Raw genomic sequence first — 17104 nt, 5'->3', positions numbered from 1 at the left:
TTATGGTCATTCTAAGTTTGTTGGAGATGCAATTACTTCTGGTATATAAGTCTGAGACACACAAAAATAAAATCTTAACGTTGTTATGAGACATGGCGATGGATCCAGTGTTGAATGTAGCTTTCTGCTTCAGTTGACTCAGAAAGAGGAGGAGAATGTGTTGTGTCTCAGAAGAACTAAAGGCAAATAATACTATGTCTGCTATAGAGAGAGGGAGAGAGAGGAGGAGAAAGGGAGAGAGAGTACAGTACAGTAGAAAAACAGTACAGTGCAGGCACATTCTGGTCATGACTATTTACTATAACTTTCTTACACAACCAGAATCAGTCATACAGCGTCAGAAGAAATATGTAATTTTAAGATCTATAAAACCTGTGACCTGTGCCCACTGTGTGTGTGTGTGTGTACCGCTGGCGGTGTGCGTTTGAAGAGCAGTGTAATCGCTTGACCGTCTAGAAAAGTAGCCGTGGTCTTTAGGGAGGCAGGGGCCATAGTCTGGGCCTTATTGAAACTGATCCCTTTATAGCGAGAGCAAATTGAAAATCTGTTTCTTTCTCCCTACATTCACTCAGGTGGCACAATTAAAGGAGACAATACTGTTAGGCATTAAGTTCAGGGCTCAGTCTCCTGTGTGCAGACATTTTTTATCTGCCTCGAAGCCATCTATTATTGTAAAGCCCTGCTTTCCAGACTCAAGTCCCACATGGCCCTGGGTAATGGCTTTCATTGAAATGTCCGATGTATCAACCATCAAGGTAAACCGAGGACTGTAAAAGGAGAAGAGAGAGAGATGGGTAGGGTGGAGGTGTTGGCTGAAAGGGTTGACTGGCCGAAGGGGGAGAGGAGAATAAGTTACCTTCCTGCTCTAATGATACCCTCTCCACACTGCAACCCTGAGTCAAACCACTCCAAGTCATCTCCTTCCCCTCAATTCATTCCAGACGCAGCATTTGAGAGACTCATTAAGGGAAATCAAATGAAAACTTGGTCCTGGTTGATGCATGCACACTCATCCGCGATTATTTAACTCGTCCACGCAAATTCGATTTCTACAGTTATTAAACTTGGGATGGCTGCAGTCATGCCCAGTGTCTAGGCGATGCAAACCGTTTTAGCCCAGGAAGATTACAATCCTTGGTGCTGATCTCCTGATCTCTTGTGTCCAGTAATCCTTCATCCATCAGTTCTAACAGGATTATCACATCCTTGCATAAATCAGAAGAGCTATATGAAAATGCAATATACATGCAAAGCATGTTACCACCCTGTTACATATACCATATGGTGTACTGAATGAGAGGTAATTTACCAACCTGTTACTAATATGGGATTCATCTCACTTCAAGCAACATACTGCACAGTTTGTGATAGGCATGTTACCATGTTACCATGTTACCACGTAGAAAAATCTCACTATCTGGTAGCATATACAGATACAGTGTTATAGTATGTAGGTGTAGATATCTGGATATATAGATGCTGTCCACACACTGAGTCCCGCCAGCACAGTTACACTGTCTCACCTCCGTCCAGATCCTCGCTGCCAAAGTGGTTCCTGTAGAACAGCATGAGCTCGATCTTGTAGCACTTGTACAGGGTGACCAGGCACAGCAGAAGTAACAAGATGGCCCCCAACCCGCCTGCCAGCTCCACAGTGTACATGAGCTCTGCTGAGAGGGGTGGAGACGAGGGGAGAGAGGGAGACAGAGAGAGGGAGGGGAGACAGAGAGAGGGGGGGGGGTGGAGATGGGGGGGGAGAGGGAGGGAGACAGAGAGAGGGGGGAGACAGAGAGAGGGGGGGAGACAGAGAGAGGAGGGGGGTGGAGATGGGGGGGGAGAGGGAGGGAGACAGAGAGAGGGGGGGAGGGGAGGGAAAGAAGGAAGGAAACAGAATAGAGACAGTCATTATCCCTAATCTCTCTTTGCAAACCAGAAGTGGAAGCAATGTTAGCCGGCTCCCAAACGCAGTGTCCCTGCTCCGAGGCGTCCCTGCTCCGAGGCTGGACGCCTTCGTTGAGAAAGACATGGAACAGTTGTTCCACAGTCGTCCAGGTTGTGCCCTGTCACCTCAGTAGCCTGCTGTAGGAGGAGCCACCCCAAAGCTACACGACTTCCTCCTGGGGGGCCACCATCCTGTCAGATGTGGCCCTCAAACCCTCGGTGGTCACACCTCATTGGCTGACTAATGAGGAGCGTGCGCTGGGCTGGCCCCGCCGTCCGGCTCATCCATCACCAGGACACACTGGTCACGTCTCCCCCCGTCGCCCGGGTAACGGACAGCCCGGCTGATAAAAGACGACGTCTTCAGAAACCCAACGAGCACGGCCAGCTCTAGCTTCATCACGCCTGTCCAGATACGACCTTCGCTGCTACACCCCCCCCTCCTCCTCCTCCTGCACCCCCTCCTCCTGAAACATCACTCCTACCAGTTATCCCCGCTCTCCCCCCCTCTGAGATCCCCCCCTCTCTACCTATCAGAGCGGTTGTCTCTCACGCATCTCAGATTACATGGAGGAGGTTCATCCTTCTCTGCCTGCCTGCCCCCCTCCTGCCCCCCCCCCCCCTCCCCCCTGCTAAACGTGGAGAGATTAAGACAAATGATCTCCTGACTGCTGGGGGACTGCTCCTCACTTACATGGCGATAGATTTGACAGAGCTACAAGACATCTGGCAATACATCATCTCTCCCTTCTCATTCAGCTCCTCCTCCCCCCCCCCACCATCTATCCCCCACCTTTCCTCCAACTCTCCTCCTATTTCTCTCCATCTTTCCTCTTCTCTTCTGGGCCTGTAGTCTACCGACAACGGGTGGCGAGGCAGCCTCGCTAGTCATCGTTCCCATGGAGCTGTAACGGTGCTTCCTGGTCTTCCTCGTCTGTGTGTGTCTATTACAGCGTGTGGTCGCTGGTCGAGCCTGGGGTGGAGGTAAGCCGCCATGTTGCCATCTCCAACTAAGATTGAACAGCAGGCGTCCAACTGGGAACATTTTTTAAGAAGAACACAAACTCTTTATAACCCTCTGAATTACAAGGATAAATAAGACAGCCTCTCCAGCCTCTGTGACTCAAGGCCTAGGCCTCTACACACACACACACACACACACACACACACACACACACACACACACACACACACACACACACACACACACACACACACACACACACACACACACACACACACACACACACACACACACACACAGCACAAACAGGAAAAAACAAGTTCCATTAAAGCCAAGGCCTGTCGGCACCCTTGATTCTTTTTCCTTGTGCTTCACGGCTCTCTGTAATTTTCGGTCACATTTCATGCATCCGTTGCCACAATTTACCACCCCAAACCGAGTAAATGATCGTTCTCTTGTAGAGACAACGCAGCGCGAGGCCAGCGTTTGATAAGTGAAAACCTTCCCTGCAGGTACCACCTTACAAGTCTGCCAAGGCACCATTAATAACGTGTTACAGAAAGACGCTGTTCCCGACGATGTAATAATCAAAACAATTATCAAAAGCGCTTTCAAAAGGTGCAGGTGGCCATGATGCCGCTGGTGCTGTCTTGGAAGTAACACAAGAAGACGGGCCTTAACGCCTCCTCAGACCACATTCCTGTCGCTTCTACTGCGCAATAAATAGAGATAATCAAACCGGAGGGAAATAACGTCGTTGGTTTAATCTTCAGCCTCTGTGGTCCTTGAACAATTTGTATCCATGAAAATCACGCGAACACGCGCACAATCCCAGAGCTGTTTAACCCAATCCTGCCTAAACCAACATTCCAAATATTCCATATGCTGTTGCATTTAGCAGACGCTCTTATCCAGAGCGACTTACAGTAAGTACAGGGACATTCCCCCCGAGGCAAGTAGGGTGAAGTGTCTTGCCCAAGGACACAGCGTCAGTTGTCATGACCGGGAATCGAACTGGCAACCTTCGGATTACTAGCCCGATTCCCTAACCGCTCATAATTAATTTTCATATTAAATCATACACCTTAACTGTTGACACCATATTGAAGAACAGAACTAGGGGATTTTTATGATGTGAATAAATATATGATTACTTAAGGCAAATCATATTTTATCAAGGTGATTTCAGGCAGCCATTTTTTACAAAAACTTCTCCATCCACCATACCTCATCAGACAACTTCATTTTTAACCACTTTAATTACAAGATGGAGGAAAACTTTGAGCAGGTGGAATATCCACAAATCTGTGGGCAATGTAGAACAGAAGACAGATTAGAAATATCATATTTTGATTAAAAGTTATGACCATTCTAGTGGCTAGTGGAAACATGGGGGAAACCGAAATTTATCTGCCCCAAAAGTAGCTAGCGCTATGGCTGGATACTCCTCTCGATAACTAAAAACGTTGGAGTTTCTTCCACAATCGACCGAATTGGCCAAAAAAGGCATGTACATTTATCTTACAGTGTATATAATCTAGCTAGCTAATGTTTTTTTTCAGAAAGTTTTTTAGAAATCTGCTCAAATCGAAGCTAAACAGTGCTACTAACGTCATTACTGCCTGTCCTGACACGGCCTGAAAAAACTCGCGTCACTCCCACAAACAAATTCTTCGTAAGTAAAAAGTTTAGACTTTTAATTGACAATATTGACAACACATATTAAGAAACTTGTCTTTACTCAGAATATCGTCTCAGATTTCAATTCGAAGCTGTAAATCTAACACTGTAGGCAATCTCCCATGGTCTCCGCACTGGCTCCGCCTTGAAAAACAATGGCTGCCGTTGCTGACGATACATTTATTTTCCCCTCCCAGTAACCCCTTAACCAATGATATGTACTTTGAGCTTAACTTGTCATGAGTATCTGGCAGTTTTCAGAAATAAAATCGGTGATTGGACGGCAAAGATATTAAGGCGGGAACCATGACCATTTTAATGTCCATATTTGAATGGTCCGGCAGCTCAGATTGCTCAAGTTCCGACTTGCGAGAGAGACTAGCGATAGATCAACATGGACTAGCCAGGGATAATCGAAAAGATGTGTTCACACACAAATTAACTGAAAAATTTAACAGGTAGGACTTCTGAAAGCATCTTCAAAGATGCCTTGTTCTTGAATTCAGGGCACATCCTCTAATTAGCGGCTGTTTCAGCGTCTCTTGTGGGCGCGGTCTCTCTGCAGCAGTTAGGGGAGGCTATTTGACTCTTTGGTTTCTCACTGGAGACTGCATGTGATCAACGGAAAAAAATAAACAGAACAGAGCGACCTAAATTTATATAAACTTTACATATTTTCAAAGAGCTGAGGAGACCGGTGATTTTATGTACATGTAGTGGTAAGTGGGAAGAGCTAATTGAGCACAGACTAGGAGGTGCTCGGTTTGTTTGTTCCACCATAGACGCATCGCCGATCTTATTAGCCTCTACTTTGTATCGCACCTCCGCTTGACTGCCTCGTAGTGATGGGTCGTTCGCGAACGATCCGGCTCTAAGAGCCGGCTCTTGAAGGTGAACGTCGGGAGCTGGCTCGCATATCTGAAGAACCGACTCTATTTTTAATAGATTAATACAGCCTATAAAAACTAAATGATTATGAAATAATGAATTTTAATTGTATTTAAAATAATTGACTAATTCAAAGAACAACAAAAAAATACTTGTAGGCTTAAAGGCGCACACGATCATCCTCACATTCTGTTCCTGTCAATCCTGCATGAGGGAGGGCCGAGCCAACTCACACACAGTGAGAGAGTAGTCAAAACTCGGAGGAGAGCCATGACAAATCAATGCATTTTTAAAGATATGTGGTTACGGTCGAGTATGATTTCATTTCATAATTTAATTCAAATTGTTTTCACACCTATCATAGTCAAATTCATAGTTAAAACATGTATTTTTTTAAGAGCCGTTCGGGAGCCAAAAGAGCCGTCTCTTTTTAGTGAGCTGAGCCATACGAGCCGGCTCACGAAAAAGAGCTGGAATGCCCATCACTACTGCCTCGCCCTCCTCCTCTCCGGAGCAAGAGGTGTGCTGTGCGCACGCGCGTGTGAGTGCAATCGTGTTTAATGACATCGGTTTAAAAAATTAAAAATAAACATCCAATTCATCTAGAATTACATGCTCAATTTTCTGAGGGCCAAAAGCATTTCTTTCTCCGCCTCCTTCCTCCCCGAGAGAGTAGAGCCACTGACGATAATTTGCAGTGATGTGACCGACGTTTGAAATCACAGTCATTAGAAGTCTTCAAAAACAACGGTGGACTTCTCGGCCGAAAAAGTGGGGAAAAATATATTTTTGGAGTTGATTCAATACCGACAGAGCCAGACTAATCTTCTGTGGTTTATTCGAAGATACTCTGCTCGGTATAAATCCTTTAATATCCCAACTGAAATTGAAGAGGCCAGCCATCAAAGCCAACTGAATTGCAGCGAGCTTAAAAGAGGTAAAATCTTACTATGTAAATATATTCACCACAGACAACTTTTTTGGACACGGAAAGAACATCAACGCTTATATAACCACCAAAAATACTAAACACAAACACACACACACACACATACTGACACACACACAGACACACACACTGACACAAAGCCTTTATAAAGCACTCTGGAAGTGATCGGTAGCAGAGAGAGAATTGTGAGAATAGTGAGAAAAGTCCTTAACCCTCGTGCTGCCTTCGGGTCACATGACCCAAAGGTTCATAACGAACCATCGTTGTGTTTACCCAATTTTACCCAATACAAAAACAAATTAAAATAATTTTCTTTTAACCTTTGCAATGTGGGGGGTCTGAGACAGCCTAGCTGTTAAAAGAAAATGCTTCACTTTGTCTTTGTATGCGGTAAATTTGTCGCAATACGACGGTGGGTCACAATGACTGATGGGTCAGAATGACCCGAAGATAACACAAGGGTTAAATAAATGATTAAATAAATAATGAAAAACATGGGTAAATGGTCCAGAACCAGGAGGTGATGAAAGAGGAGAAGGCGTCAGAGAGAGAGAGAGAGAGAGAGAGAGAGAGCTCTTTGATCAGAGACACGGAGGAGAGATCAGCTAATCCTGACAGCAGCCGCACCTAAGAAACACTTTGTTTCCTCTGCGATCAAATACCTCAAGATTAGCAGGAAATGGATGGGATTGTGGGGAAGTGAAGGAGGGTGGTGGTGGTGGGGCGGGGTCCAAAAGTCAACAATGGCCATCTTTGGAAAAGGGTCCAATCCCTGAATCCTGGATGTGTGTATCCCCTCAGTGACCTGAGTGATCCTGGACCATGTCCTCCAGTGGAACAGTCAGAGGAAAAAAGCAGGTTCTCCAGAAGAACTGATTCACTGTATGAAGAGAGAATCCAATCTGGTTTACACTGGAGTCACCGTTAAACCCTTTCTGTATCAGGGGGTCAGACGGCTGAGCGGTTAGGGAGTCGGGCTATTAATCAGAAGGTTGTTGGTTCGATTCCCGGCTGTGCAAAATGACGTTGTGTCCTTGGGCAAGGCACTTCACCCTACTTGCCTCGGGGGGAATGTCCCTGTACTTACTGTAAGTCACTCTGGATAAGAGCGTCTGCTAAGTGACTAAATGTAAATGTGTCACAGGCAGAGCTGGACTCCAGTGCATCTTTTAACCCTCCTCATCAAGGATGTAGTTAGATGCAGAGGTGGATAAACAGTCTGTGACGCATGCCTGCGTCCTACTCCGTGTGAACACACACATTACCGTGCTCTCGATTTTCTTTTCATTTTCCTTTGAAAGGTGGATGAATGCATGCATGTCCTTGCAGGGAACCACTCATTAGGGTCTTTAGAATAAAAACTTTGACACAGAAGACGGGACGAATACATGAGTCTAAAGCACGTATCGATTGATGATTGAGTGTAAGATCTCGCCAGATAACTGTCGTCACTGGGAACATTCTACAGCGTGTAATGACATGTGCATCTGTGGGTAACCTGTGTTTGTGTAACCTGTGTGTGTGTGTAGGTGTAACCTCTTTGTGTGTGTGTGTGTAACCTGTAACCTCTGTGTGTGTGTAACCTCTGTGTGTGTGTGTGTGTAACCTCTGTGTGTGTGTAACCTCTGTGTGTGTGTGTGTGTGTAACCTCTGTGTGTGTGTAACCTCTGTGTGTGTATAACCTCTGTGTGTGTGTGTGTGTGAAAGAGAGAATGTGTGTGTGTAACCTCTGTGTGTGTGTAACCTCTGTGTGTGTGTAACCTCTGTGTGTGTGTGTGTGTGTAACCTGTAACCTCTGTGTGTGTGTAACCTCTGTGTGTGTGTGTGTGTAACCTGTAACCTCTGTGTGTGTGTAACCTCTCTGTGTGTGTAACCTCTGTGTGTGTGTGTGCCCTACCTCTCTTGATCAGCTGGATGTTGGCCTGCCGTCTGCCGTTCCCGTTCTCCACGTAGCAGGAGTAGTTCCCTAGGTCTCCGTCCTCCACCGCCTCCACCGTCAGCGACACAGACACCTCCTGCTCCCCCAGGTGCTCCCGGATAGTCCTGCAGCCGGGGGCAACACAGCTGGATCAGACCGGCCCAAATCTGCTAGCAATTTTGGGGAGGGACAATTATATGACATTTTCTCAAGAGCAATTCCTGAGGGGACACCAAAATTACTTCTGTAACACATGTTACATTGCTACATTGTAATACGTGAATGTATATTATTAATATTATTGAAATGTCCTTATGTTTACAGTGATTTATTGGGGGGGACAAATCCTATTTTTCCCAGAATGGGGGGGTTGTGTCCCCCCTGTCCCCTCCCTGGGATTTCCACCTATGGCTGGGTCAGACCGGACAAGCAGCCAGGCCACACCCTGGCCTAAAGCACCGATCACACGCTCAGAGAAGGCTGGGTTTGGTTGGGTTTGAGTACACGCCAAACAGCGGGAGGTGGTTGCAAACTGGAGCGGGTTGTTAAACAGGGCAGGCTGTGCAGGTAAGGTAAGGACAGGGACTGATACAGGATAACGGGCAAAATAATTAGCTGGAGAAAGTGTTTCCAGTGGCAGCGGTGTACTCGATGTGTGGCAGAAGGGATTTAATCCCTGTGTAGATGGAGGAACACGAAGAAAGAAACACAGCAAATGGAAAAAAAGAATAATCTCTTTTGTTCACGTTAGTAGACCTCCATTCTGGGTTCTGCTACGATCATGTGACCCCCAGTGTCGAAAGCAGAGCTGTGCTTGTGGAGCAGCAGGGTGGGGGGGGTGTGTAAGTTACAGCCCCCTGTCCCCCCTCCCAATCACCTCTGTGGACTGGCAGAGGTACAGCACAGTACTGGAGGGGTGAGGGGTGCGTTATATTCAACGAGGGGGTCAAGTCTGGTGGATCACCAGCCTGATCTTCTCCACGTTTCAAAAGCGAGTTCAACCTCTCTTCGTCTTTGTCAGATTACGTCGGATAACCAGGAAGAATTAGACTCCTCTGTCGCCATGCAACCTTCAGCTCGTATAGATCCGCTGAGATTGGTTGGTTTGTCTGCACTGACTACACCCTATAAGGCTCGCAAGACACTAACAATATGATTTAAGTTCGCCGTCTCGCTCGTTTCCATGGCAAACAGGCCAGGCGGTGAGCGGCGTGCGTCTGACAAATGGAAGTGCCTTCCTTGTCCTGGACCCCGGAGCTTTTAGGCCATCCCCATCCGTCTCCACAGTCTGCTGGGCCAGGCAGACAAAGGGCCGTGAGGCTGAAGGATGGATCTCCACTGATGGCTTTTTAAAGGGCCCATCCAGCCAGGCGTGTCCCAGCCTTACATGTTCTTAATGGGAGTGAGAGACGGGGGGGAATCATCACGGGTCAAATCTGTCTCTGTGTGCTTGAAATGTCTCCCTGCGTCATTACATTTACATTGAGTCATTTACATTGAGTCATTTACATTGAGTCACTTAGCAGACACTCTTATCCAGAGCGACTTACAGTAAGTACAGGGACATTCCCCCCGAGGCAAGTAGGGTGAAGTGCCTTGCCCAAGGACACAGCGTCAATTGACACGGCCGGGAATCGAACTAGCAACCTTCAGATTACTAGCCCGATTCCTTAACCGCTCAGCCACCTGACTCACCTCCATTAGGGAGCAGGGATCTGTAGTGGCTGTCTGTCAAGGCTTTGGGCGCATGTGCTCTCTCTCTGTGTGTGTGTGTGTGTGTGTGAGGAAGACAAATATTGAGTTTGAGAGTTTGGATGCACAGCTTGCTCAGTATGTTTAGGCTGATGTGTGTGTGTGTGTGTGAGAGAGAGAGAGTGTGTGGAGGAAAAACTAAGATGAGATTAAGAGTGAGAGATAGTTTTCAGTCAAAGTGTGTGTGTGTGTGTGTGCATGCGTGCATGCGTGAAGCCTGACAGTGTGTATGTGAGCGATGGAGACAGAACAAGCAGAGTGTGCTTGGAACAAGATGAAAAAGCACAGACACCCTTGATGTTTAACACACATGGCTCTGCAGAGATCAGCCACACACACACACACACGTGTTTGAGATGTGTGGTGAGAGAAACACGGGAGAGGTCCTCACGGAATCGCATGTGCGTCAAACCAGAAGTCGATTCAGAGATGACACATGCAGGCACGTGACTGGACGACTGACGACAATCAAGTGCAACAAACCACCAATAGTCTTTGGGGACCCTTGACTGACAGGCCCAGAGGCACCCTCCAAATGAAGGCACTCCCTCCTCCAAGCTCTCAGTCTGGAGAGAGTGAAGGAGTCCCATCATCATGAGAGGCAGGGCTACTATCACAAATGGTTTTGAACACAAGGAATGACCCCCGACCCCCCCCTGACTACCCCCACCCTCAACCCCTCCAAAGCGAAGAGAATCATCCAGAAATCATCTACGTCTACTCCCCATGTGGTCAAACTTGGGTTTTCCAAAGTTCACTGGTCTTTGAGGCTTCTCATGAGAGAAAACCCACGTGCACACACACCCACACACACACCCACACACACACACCCACCCACCCACACACACCAACCCAACCACCCACCCACCCACACCCACCCACACCCACCCACCCACCCACCCACCCTTCCACACCCCCTCGCCCATCCTTTGACCTTGGGAGATCACGAGACCTTAAGGTGGGCTGGCATATTGATCTGTGGAAAATGCTCTCTGCATGTTCCAATCTCACCCTCTATTTCCCTGCCCCCCCCCTTCCACCCCCCTTCCCCCAAACCCCCCTACCGCCAACCCCCCCACACACACATACACACACACACACCCTCCCTCCCTCCCTGTCATCCTCTCTTTTTCCTCTCTATATGTATCCATCTTGCTCTCCTCTCCATCTCTTCACTCTGCTAGCCTCTCCCCCTCCTCTTCCTCCTCCTCCTTCTCCTCCTCCTCCCCTCTCCATCTCTTCACTCTGCTAGCCTCCCCCCTCCTCCTCCTCCTCTCTTCTTCCTCCTCCTCCTCCTCCTCTCCTCCTCCTCCTCCTCCTCCCCTCTCCATCTCTTCACTCTGCTAGCCTCCCCTCCTCCTCCTCCTTCTCCTCCTCATACTCCTCCTCCTCCCCTCTCCATCTCTTCACTCTGCTAGCCTCCCCCCTCCTCCTCCTGCTCCTCATCCTCTTCCTCCTCCTCCTCTCTTCTTCCTCCTCCTCCTCCTCCTCTCCTCTCCTCTCCATCTCTTCACTCTGCTAGCCTTCCTCCTCCTCCTCCCCTCCTCTTCACTCTGCTAGCCTCCCCCCTCCTCCTCCTCCTCCTCCCCTCCTCTTCACTCTGCTAGCCTCCCCCCTCCTCCTCCTCCTCCTCCCCTCCTCTTCACTCTGCTAGCCTCCCCCCTCCTCCTCCTCCTCCTCCTCTCCTCTTCACTCTGCTAGCCTCCCTCCTCCTCCTCCTCCTCCTCCCCTCCTCTTCACTCTGCTAGCCTCCCCCCTCCTCCTCCTCCTCCTCCCCTCCTCTTCACTCTGCTAGCCTCCCCCCTCCTCCTCCTCCTCCTCCCCTCCTCTTCACTCTGCTAGCCTCCCCCCTCCTCCTCCTCCTCCTCCTCCCCTCCTCTTCACTCTGCTAGCCTCCCCCCTCCTCCTCCTCCTCCTCCCCTCCTCTTCACTCTGCTAGCCTCCCTCCTCCTCCTCCTCTCCTCCTCCTCCCCCTCCTCCTCCTCCTCCTCCTCCTCCCCCTGTCATGGATTCCTCCTTGGTCTAATTGGGTCCATGTCCTCCCCAGCAGTAAGCGTGTTCAGCCTGGTGGCTCAGCTAACAGAGAATATCTGTAGCTCCTTCAAATGTCATGTCAATGACTGGGCCACCCGTGTCGGATTTAACCTTTTCATTAGCTAGCATTTTGTCAAGCCAACGGAATCCATGACCATAAGCCTATACAGTGCCTGGGAATGTGTGTATTTGTGTGTCTTTGTGTTTGTGTGTGTCTGTGTGTGTGTGTGTGTCCAGGGCTAAGGCAACAAGTGTCTTTATATGCCCACAAATCAGGGCACCAAAACTCCCAGAGTTCCCCTGTTCCCAGTGCTGCCCTCCTCTTCCAGGTTCACTTTAGAACATAAAACACACAAACCAAGTAGGCCAAGCAATGAATCGCTTTCTGAAACATGAATGTGTTCTGTTCTGCACAAACACACACACAGACACATACACACAATCTGTGCCATGATAAAGAATGTATGATAACATGAATTACTGAAAAACTGTATTAAACATTTATGGATATTATGGAGGAAATATCCTGGCTGCTGAATGCAAAGCTGCATGTATCCCTGGGAGGGTAAGGGCCTGGTGAGGTGTGGCTGCTAACTGGGCTGGAATGGTTCTCAGATGACTGTCACTGCGCTGTTGTACCCTCCATTGTTGTTGTAAACAAGTCTTACTTCCCAGGCTGGTATCAAATTGTATCTGTAGACTTTTCTCAGACTCCAAAATATTTTTTTGTTTAAAAATAATTTTACTGTTGTGTATTTGGACACAAACACTAGAATAAATATGAATTTGTTTTTGTACCAACTTACAATGGTTATAATGATTAACTTTCAAATTCCTGACAGCTGAAGGCCTAGCGATTTTATACTCAAAAATACTTTTTATCTGGGGAGGAATGCAGCTCTGTGGTGGAGCATTTGCAGGCTGATCAGGAGGTCCCGGGTTCAAATACCACCCTTTGATTTGAATAAAAACATCTACTAAGTGCATACATTATCATGTTTAACCTGAAGGTCTACATTATCCTCAAACATGACACTGTTCAGAAACAGATTGCAGGGTTTCCCGCAGAAAGAAAAAAAAAGACGCGTTCTGCAGAGAAGGGAGACTGGCGTTGGTCACGGTTTGGAATGTAAGGGAGAAAACAGGAGAGAGTAACACGGCGGATATCGCTCATAAAAAAAAGATTACGATGTAGTTAAGGCGGCAGGCGTGTGTTGCTTAGGCGGGCGCCTTGGCTGCAAAGTGCTGCGGGAAAACCTGGATCGTGGCTACAGATGGCCGAGTATTAGCAGTGATCTCTTACTTGATCTCGCTCTCCTGGACCCTCTCCTCGTCCAGATCCTCGATGAACTTCTCTCCCTTCATCCAGTAGATGAGCGGGCTGGCGTCGCCGCTGTAGCCGAAGAAGGCCCGGCACGTCAGGTTGACTGGACTTCCTGTGGAAGGAGAGGGAGACAGGAAATGAGGCACGGCCGGGCGGTAAAACAGCGCAACACGTGGGGAGTCGTTCCTCGTCTCAGAATATGACCAGGAATCCTCGATAGACATCCTCAAAAACATCCCCAAAAAGCTAAACCTGGTTAACCACAGAACGACCCAGCTCAACCCCCCTCCCCCCCTTCCAGAACAAGGACTGTGACGGGGGGCTGGTGGTGGTGAGGGGGGGGTTCAGCTCTGAGGAGCTGGCGGTATGCAGCAGGCTTGAGAGGCACCAGGATGGAGTGATGAGCAGATAGGCTCCCTGGGGCCGTTGGCAGACTGACACTGTCAATGGGCTGAGGGGCTAAGCTGACACACCTCAGGAGAGTCTCTCCCCCGGCCCCGAATGCGGGTCTCTCCTCTCCGCTCATTCTGAACGCATATCTTATGTGTCGAGGGGAGACGAGGCCGCTTGGAGACCTCCCTCTCTCACATTTCTTCTCTCTCTTTATTGCTCTCTCTCTCTCTCTCTCCGCTCAGCCACCTGACTCCCTGATGTTTTGCATGTAGCATGTAGATGTTTTGCTTTACCCCTCCTCTTTTTAACTCTTTGGTTTATGTTGCAGACACACACACACACACATACACTTTCAAACACACACACATTCTTCCTGGTTGTGGTGGAGTGTTCTGAAGCGATTACACTTTGACATCATCAAAGCCTGACTGTCGGCAGTCCTATTAAGCCGGCAATTCAAGGACAAGAAAGTCCTCTGCAGCACGTTCAAGAAGGCAAACAGGTTATTCCCCTTCGTTCGTTAGTGTTGCTCACAGACGTGTATGAGGTGGAAGATCACCCCCTGCCGTGGCAACTTCCTCGTTAAAACAAGAATGATATTATCGTCTAATAAAAACGATAAACATGCATTTTAAATGGCCATTTTCTTAGGCCATCTCTGCTTTGTTCATTTTTGCACACAAGATAACACCTTGATGATGTAATTCAACCAGAAGGGACACGGAAAGTCTAGGTGATATTCCTGGAGCTCTCCGTGTTGGAGCAGTCTCTGACAGACAGGGACAGTGCTGGCTGAGGAGAGATAAGCAAGCCGTCGAGTCACAGTACCTCTCCAGACCATTAGAGGGCCCCGCACATCTACAAACCAGGGAAACAGATGTACTACCACATCTCTAGACGAGGGGGGGGGGGGGGGAGGGGAAGGGGGGGGGACTGAAAACAAAACAGTGTGACAGGTACTGCCATCAGGGAAGAAGCCACGATGTTCCTGCTGCGTCAGACACCGTACAACTGTAGATTCACCACACAGAGTATTAACCCAAGGACCTGAAAGCATGTACATGTCTCAGTGACTGCAATGCAGCATGCTTCCTGGATACTTATAGCTCGTACCACACACTGCCAGCCAGAAGAAGAGGGGGATTATAGGCTGTTACACGGCCACTTGGAGGGGGAGGAGGGTTGGAGGGGAGGAGGGGAGGGGGGAGGAGGGGGAGGAGGGGAGGGGGAGGAGGGGAGGGGGAGGAAGGGAGGAGGGGAGAGAAGCTCTTCATTGCCATGTTCTCTGTTCATCTACACATATGGTTGAATACATAGGTTAGGGCACCTACACAGAGGAGACACACACACACACACACACACACTCTTGGACACCGAAGGGACACATTTAAATCCCAACCTCTGGCCCAGCCTGTAAAAAAATAATTTAAAAAAAGCCCCTAATGCGATTGTGTGCTCTCCCTGCCTCTCCTCTTGCTTATCTCTCCCTGCCTCTCCTCTTGCTTATCTCTCCCTGCCTCTCCTCTTGCTTATCTCTCCCTGCCTCTCCTCTTGCTTATCTCTCCCTGCCTCTCCTCTTGCTTATCTCTCCCTGCCTCTCCTCTTGCTTATCTCTCCCTGCCTCTCCTCTTGCTTATCTCTCCCTGCCTCTCCTCTTGCTTATCTCTCCCTGCCTCTCCTCTTGCTTATCTCTCCCTGCCTCTCCTCTTGCTTATCTCTCCCTGCCTCTCCTCTTGCTTATCTCTCCCTGCCTCTCCTCTTGCTTATCTCTCCCTGCCTCTCCTCTTGCTTATCTCTCCCTGCCTCTCCTCTTGCTTATCTCTCCCTGCCTCTCCTCTCCTCTCTTAGTCACAGCGATGTGACCAAGCTGCTCCACAGCCCTCTCTGAAGCAGCGGTCAAGGGACACACCTGCCCAGGTAGACCTGCGGAGGACACATGGCTCGCACACGCGTGTTTACGTGTGTGAGCGACGGCGGTTGACATACATGACCCACTGTGTTTACGAACAGCTCCTGTAGGGTGTGAATCCTGAGACGTTTTAAAACAGGATTTTCCCCCATTTGTGTTTAGCCACTTCTGGTTTTCAGCCTTGGATGAATGAAGCTGTTGTTGAAGACTTGAGCTGCATTTCAAAGTGGAGAGTGACGTTTAGAGTTTTAGCAATTATTAGGCATAGTTATCCAGAGAAACTTACAAGAGCAAATTTAAAAGGCCGTGTTTAAATGTGGATTCATTTGTGTTCTATTTGACACCCCGGCAGTAATAACAAAGAGAAATGTTTTAAATCCTTCACTTAACAGAAAGGAGGGAGTCTATTTTGAACCGGACAATTAAGTCTAAATAATAACAGACGAAAAACAACAAAGGAAGGCTTTTGATGCTCAGCAGTCCCTGTCCACACAGCGTGTGTGTGTGCGTATGAGAAAGAGGGGGAGAGAGGGGGGCCGGGGTATGTGTGTGTGTGTGTGGGTGTGTGTGTGCTTACTATGTTTGTATTCATGAGAGAGTAGGAGGGAGAGGAAGAGAGAGAGTGAAACTTTGCTTTTATGTGGGTGTGTGTTTGTGCAATGTATGTGTGTGCGTCAGAAAATGAGAAAGAGGGAGAGAGGATGAGAGGGTGAATGTGTGTGTGTGTGCTCATCAGGGACAGGCATGCATAGTGCTTGCCTGATGTCCTCTCGTTGTTTTCCCTGCCTTTCCCCGGTCATAAGCCTCCACTTCCAGTACTGTGTAGCATTCAATTACGCTTCTCCCCACTCACATGTGGCCTATCTCCAGTCATTCACATGTTTCCATCGCACCTCATTACTGAGATGACCAACACTCACGCTTCGCTCATTAAGTAATGTGGTGAGTTTATGGAGCGACACAATGCAATAAGCAAACCATTTTATCCACGACCATTCTCCAGAGTCCTCTGAGGTTAGCCTCTGGACCGATGGACTGGGGGGGGGGGAGAGAGAGTAAGGAGGAGGGAAAGAGAAGGTAGGAGACAGAGAGAGCTGGAGAAAGAGATGATGAGGGAGGGAGGGATATTTGGACAAAGAGAGAGGATGAAGGAAGGAGAGAGAAGGTGGGAGAGAGAGAGAGACGGAGAGAAAGAAAGAGAGGATCGGGGAGTGAGACGAGAAAAAGAGAAAACAAAATAACAAGAGAGAGAAAGAGGGAAGCCCTCGTCCACATCAGGCCGTGCTGCTGGAGAGGCTGACAGTTACAAGATCTAAAGCCTCATTCACATTGATATTTCAGAAAAGCAAATC

At 48.5% G+C, this 17104-nt stretch overlaps 1 protein-coding gene across 1 annotated transcript in view; it reads right to left on the bottom strand.

Annotated features, from left to right (window-relative positions):
- The window catches only part of il1rapl1b (interleukin 1 receptor accessory protein-like 1b), a 131666-nt gene that overhangs the window by 8055 nt on the left and 106507 nt on the right, over window positions 1–17104 (bottom strand). Inside the window, exons 6-8 of the mRNA XM_062447553.1 lie at window positions 13430–13562; window positions 8320–8465; window positions 1524–1670 (exon numbers count right to left, since the gene is read on the bottom strand). Of these exons, the coding sequence (XP_062303537.1) occupies window positions 1524–1670; window positions 8320–8465; window positions 13430–13562 (426 nt within the window). The remainder of the gene's footprint in view (window positions 1–1523; window positions 1671–8319; window positions 8466–13429; window positions 13563–17104) is intronic.

Source organism: Osmerus eperlanus, chromosome 21, assembly GCF_963692335.1.
Source record: "Osmerus eperlanus chromosome 21, fOsmEpe2.1, whole genome shotgun sequence".
NCBI classification, from domain to species: domain Eukaryota; kingdom Metazoa; phylum Chordata; class Actinopteri; order Osmeriformes; family Osmeridae; genus Osmerus; species Osmerus eperlanus.
Note: the sequence above shows the minus strand (reverse complement) of the source record. Positions and strands in the feature narration are given on the sequence as shown.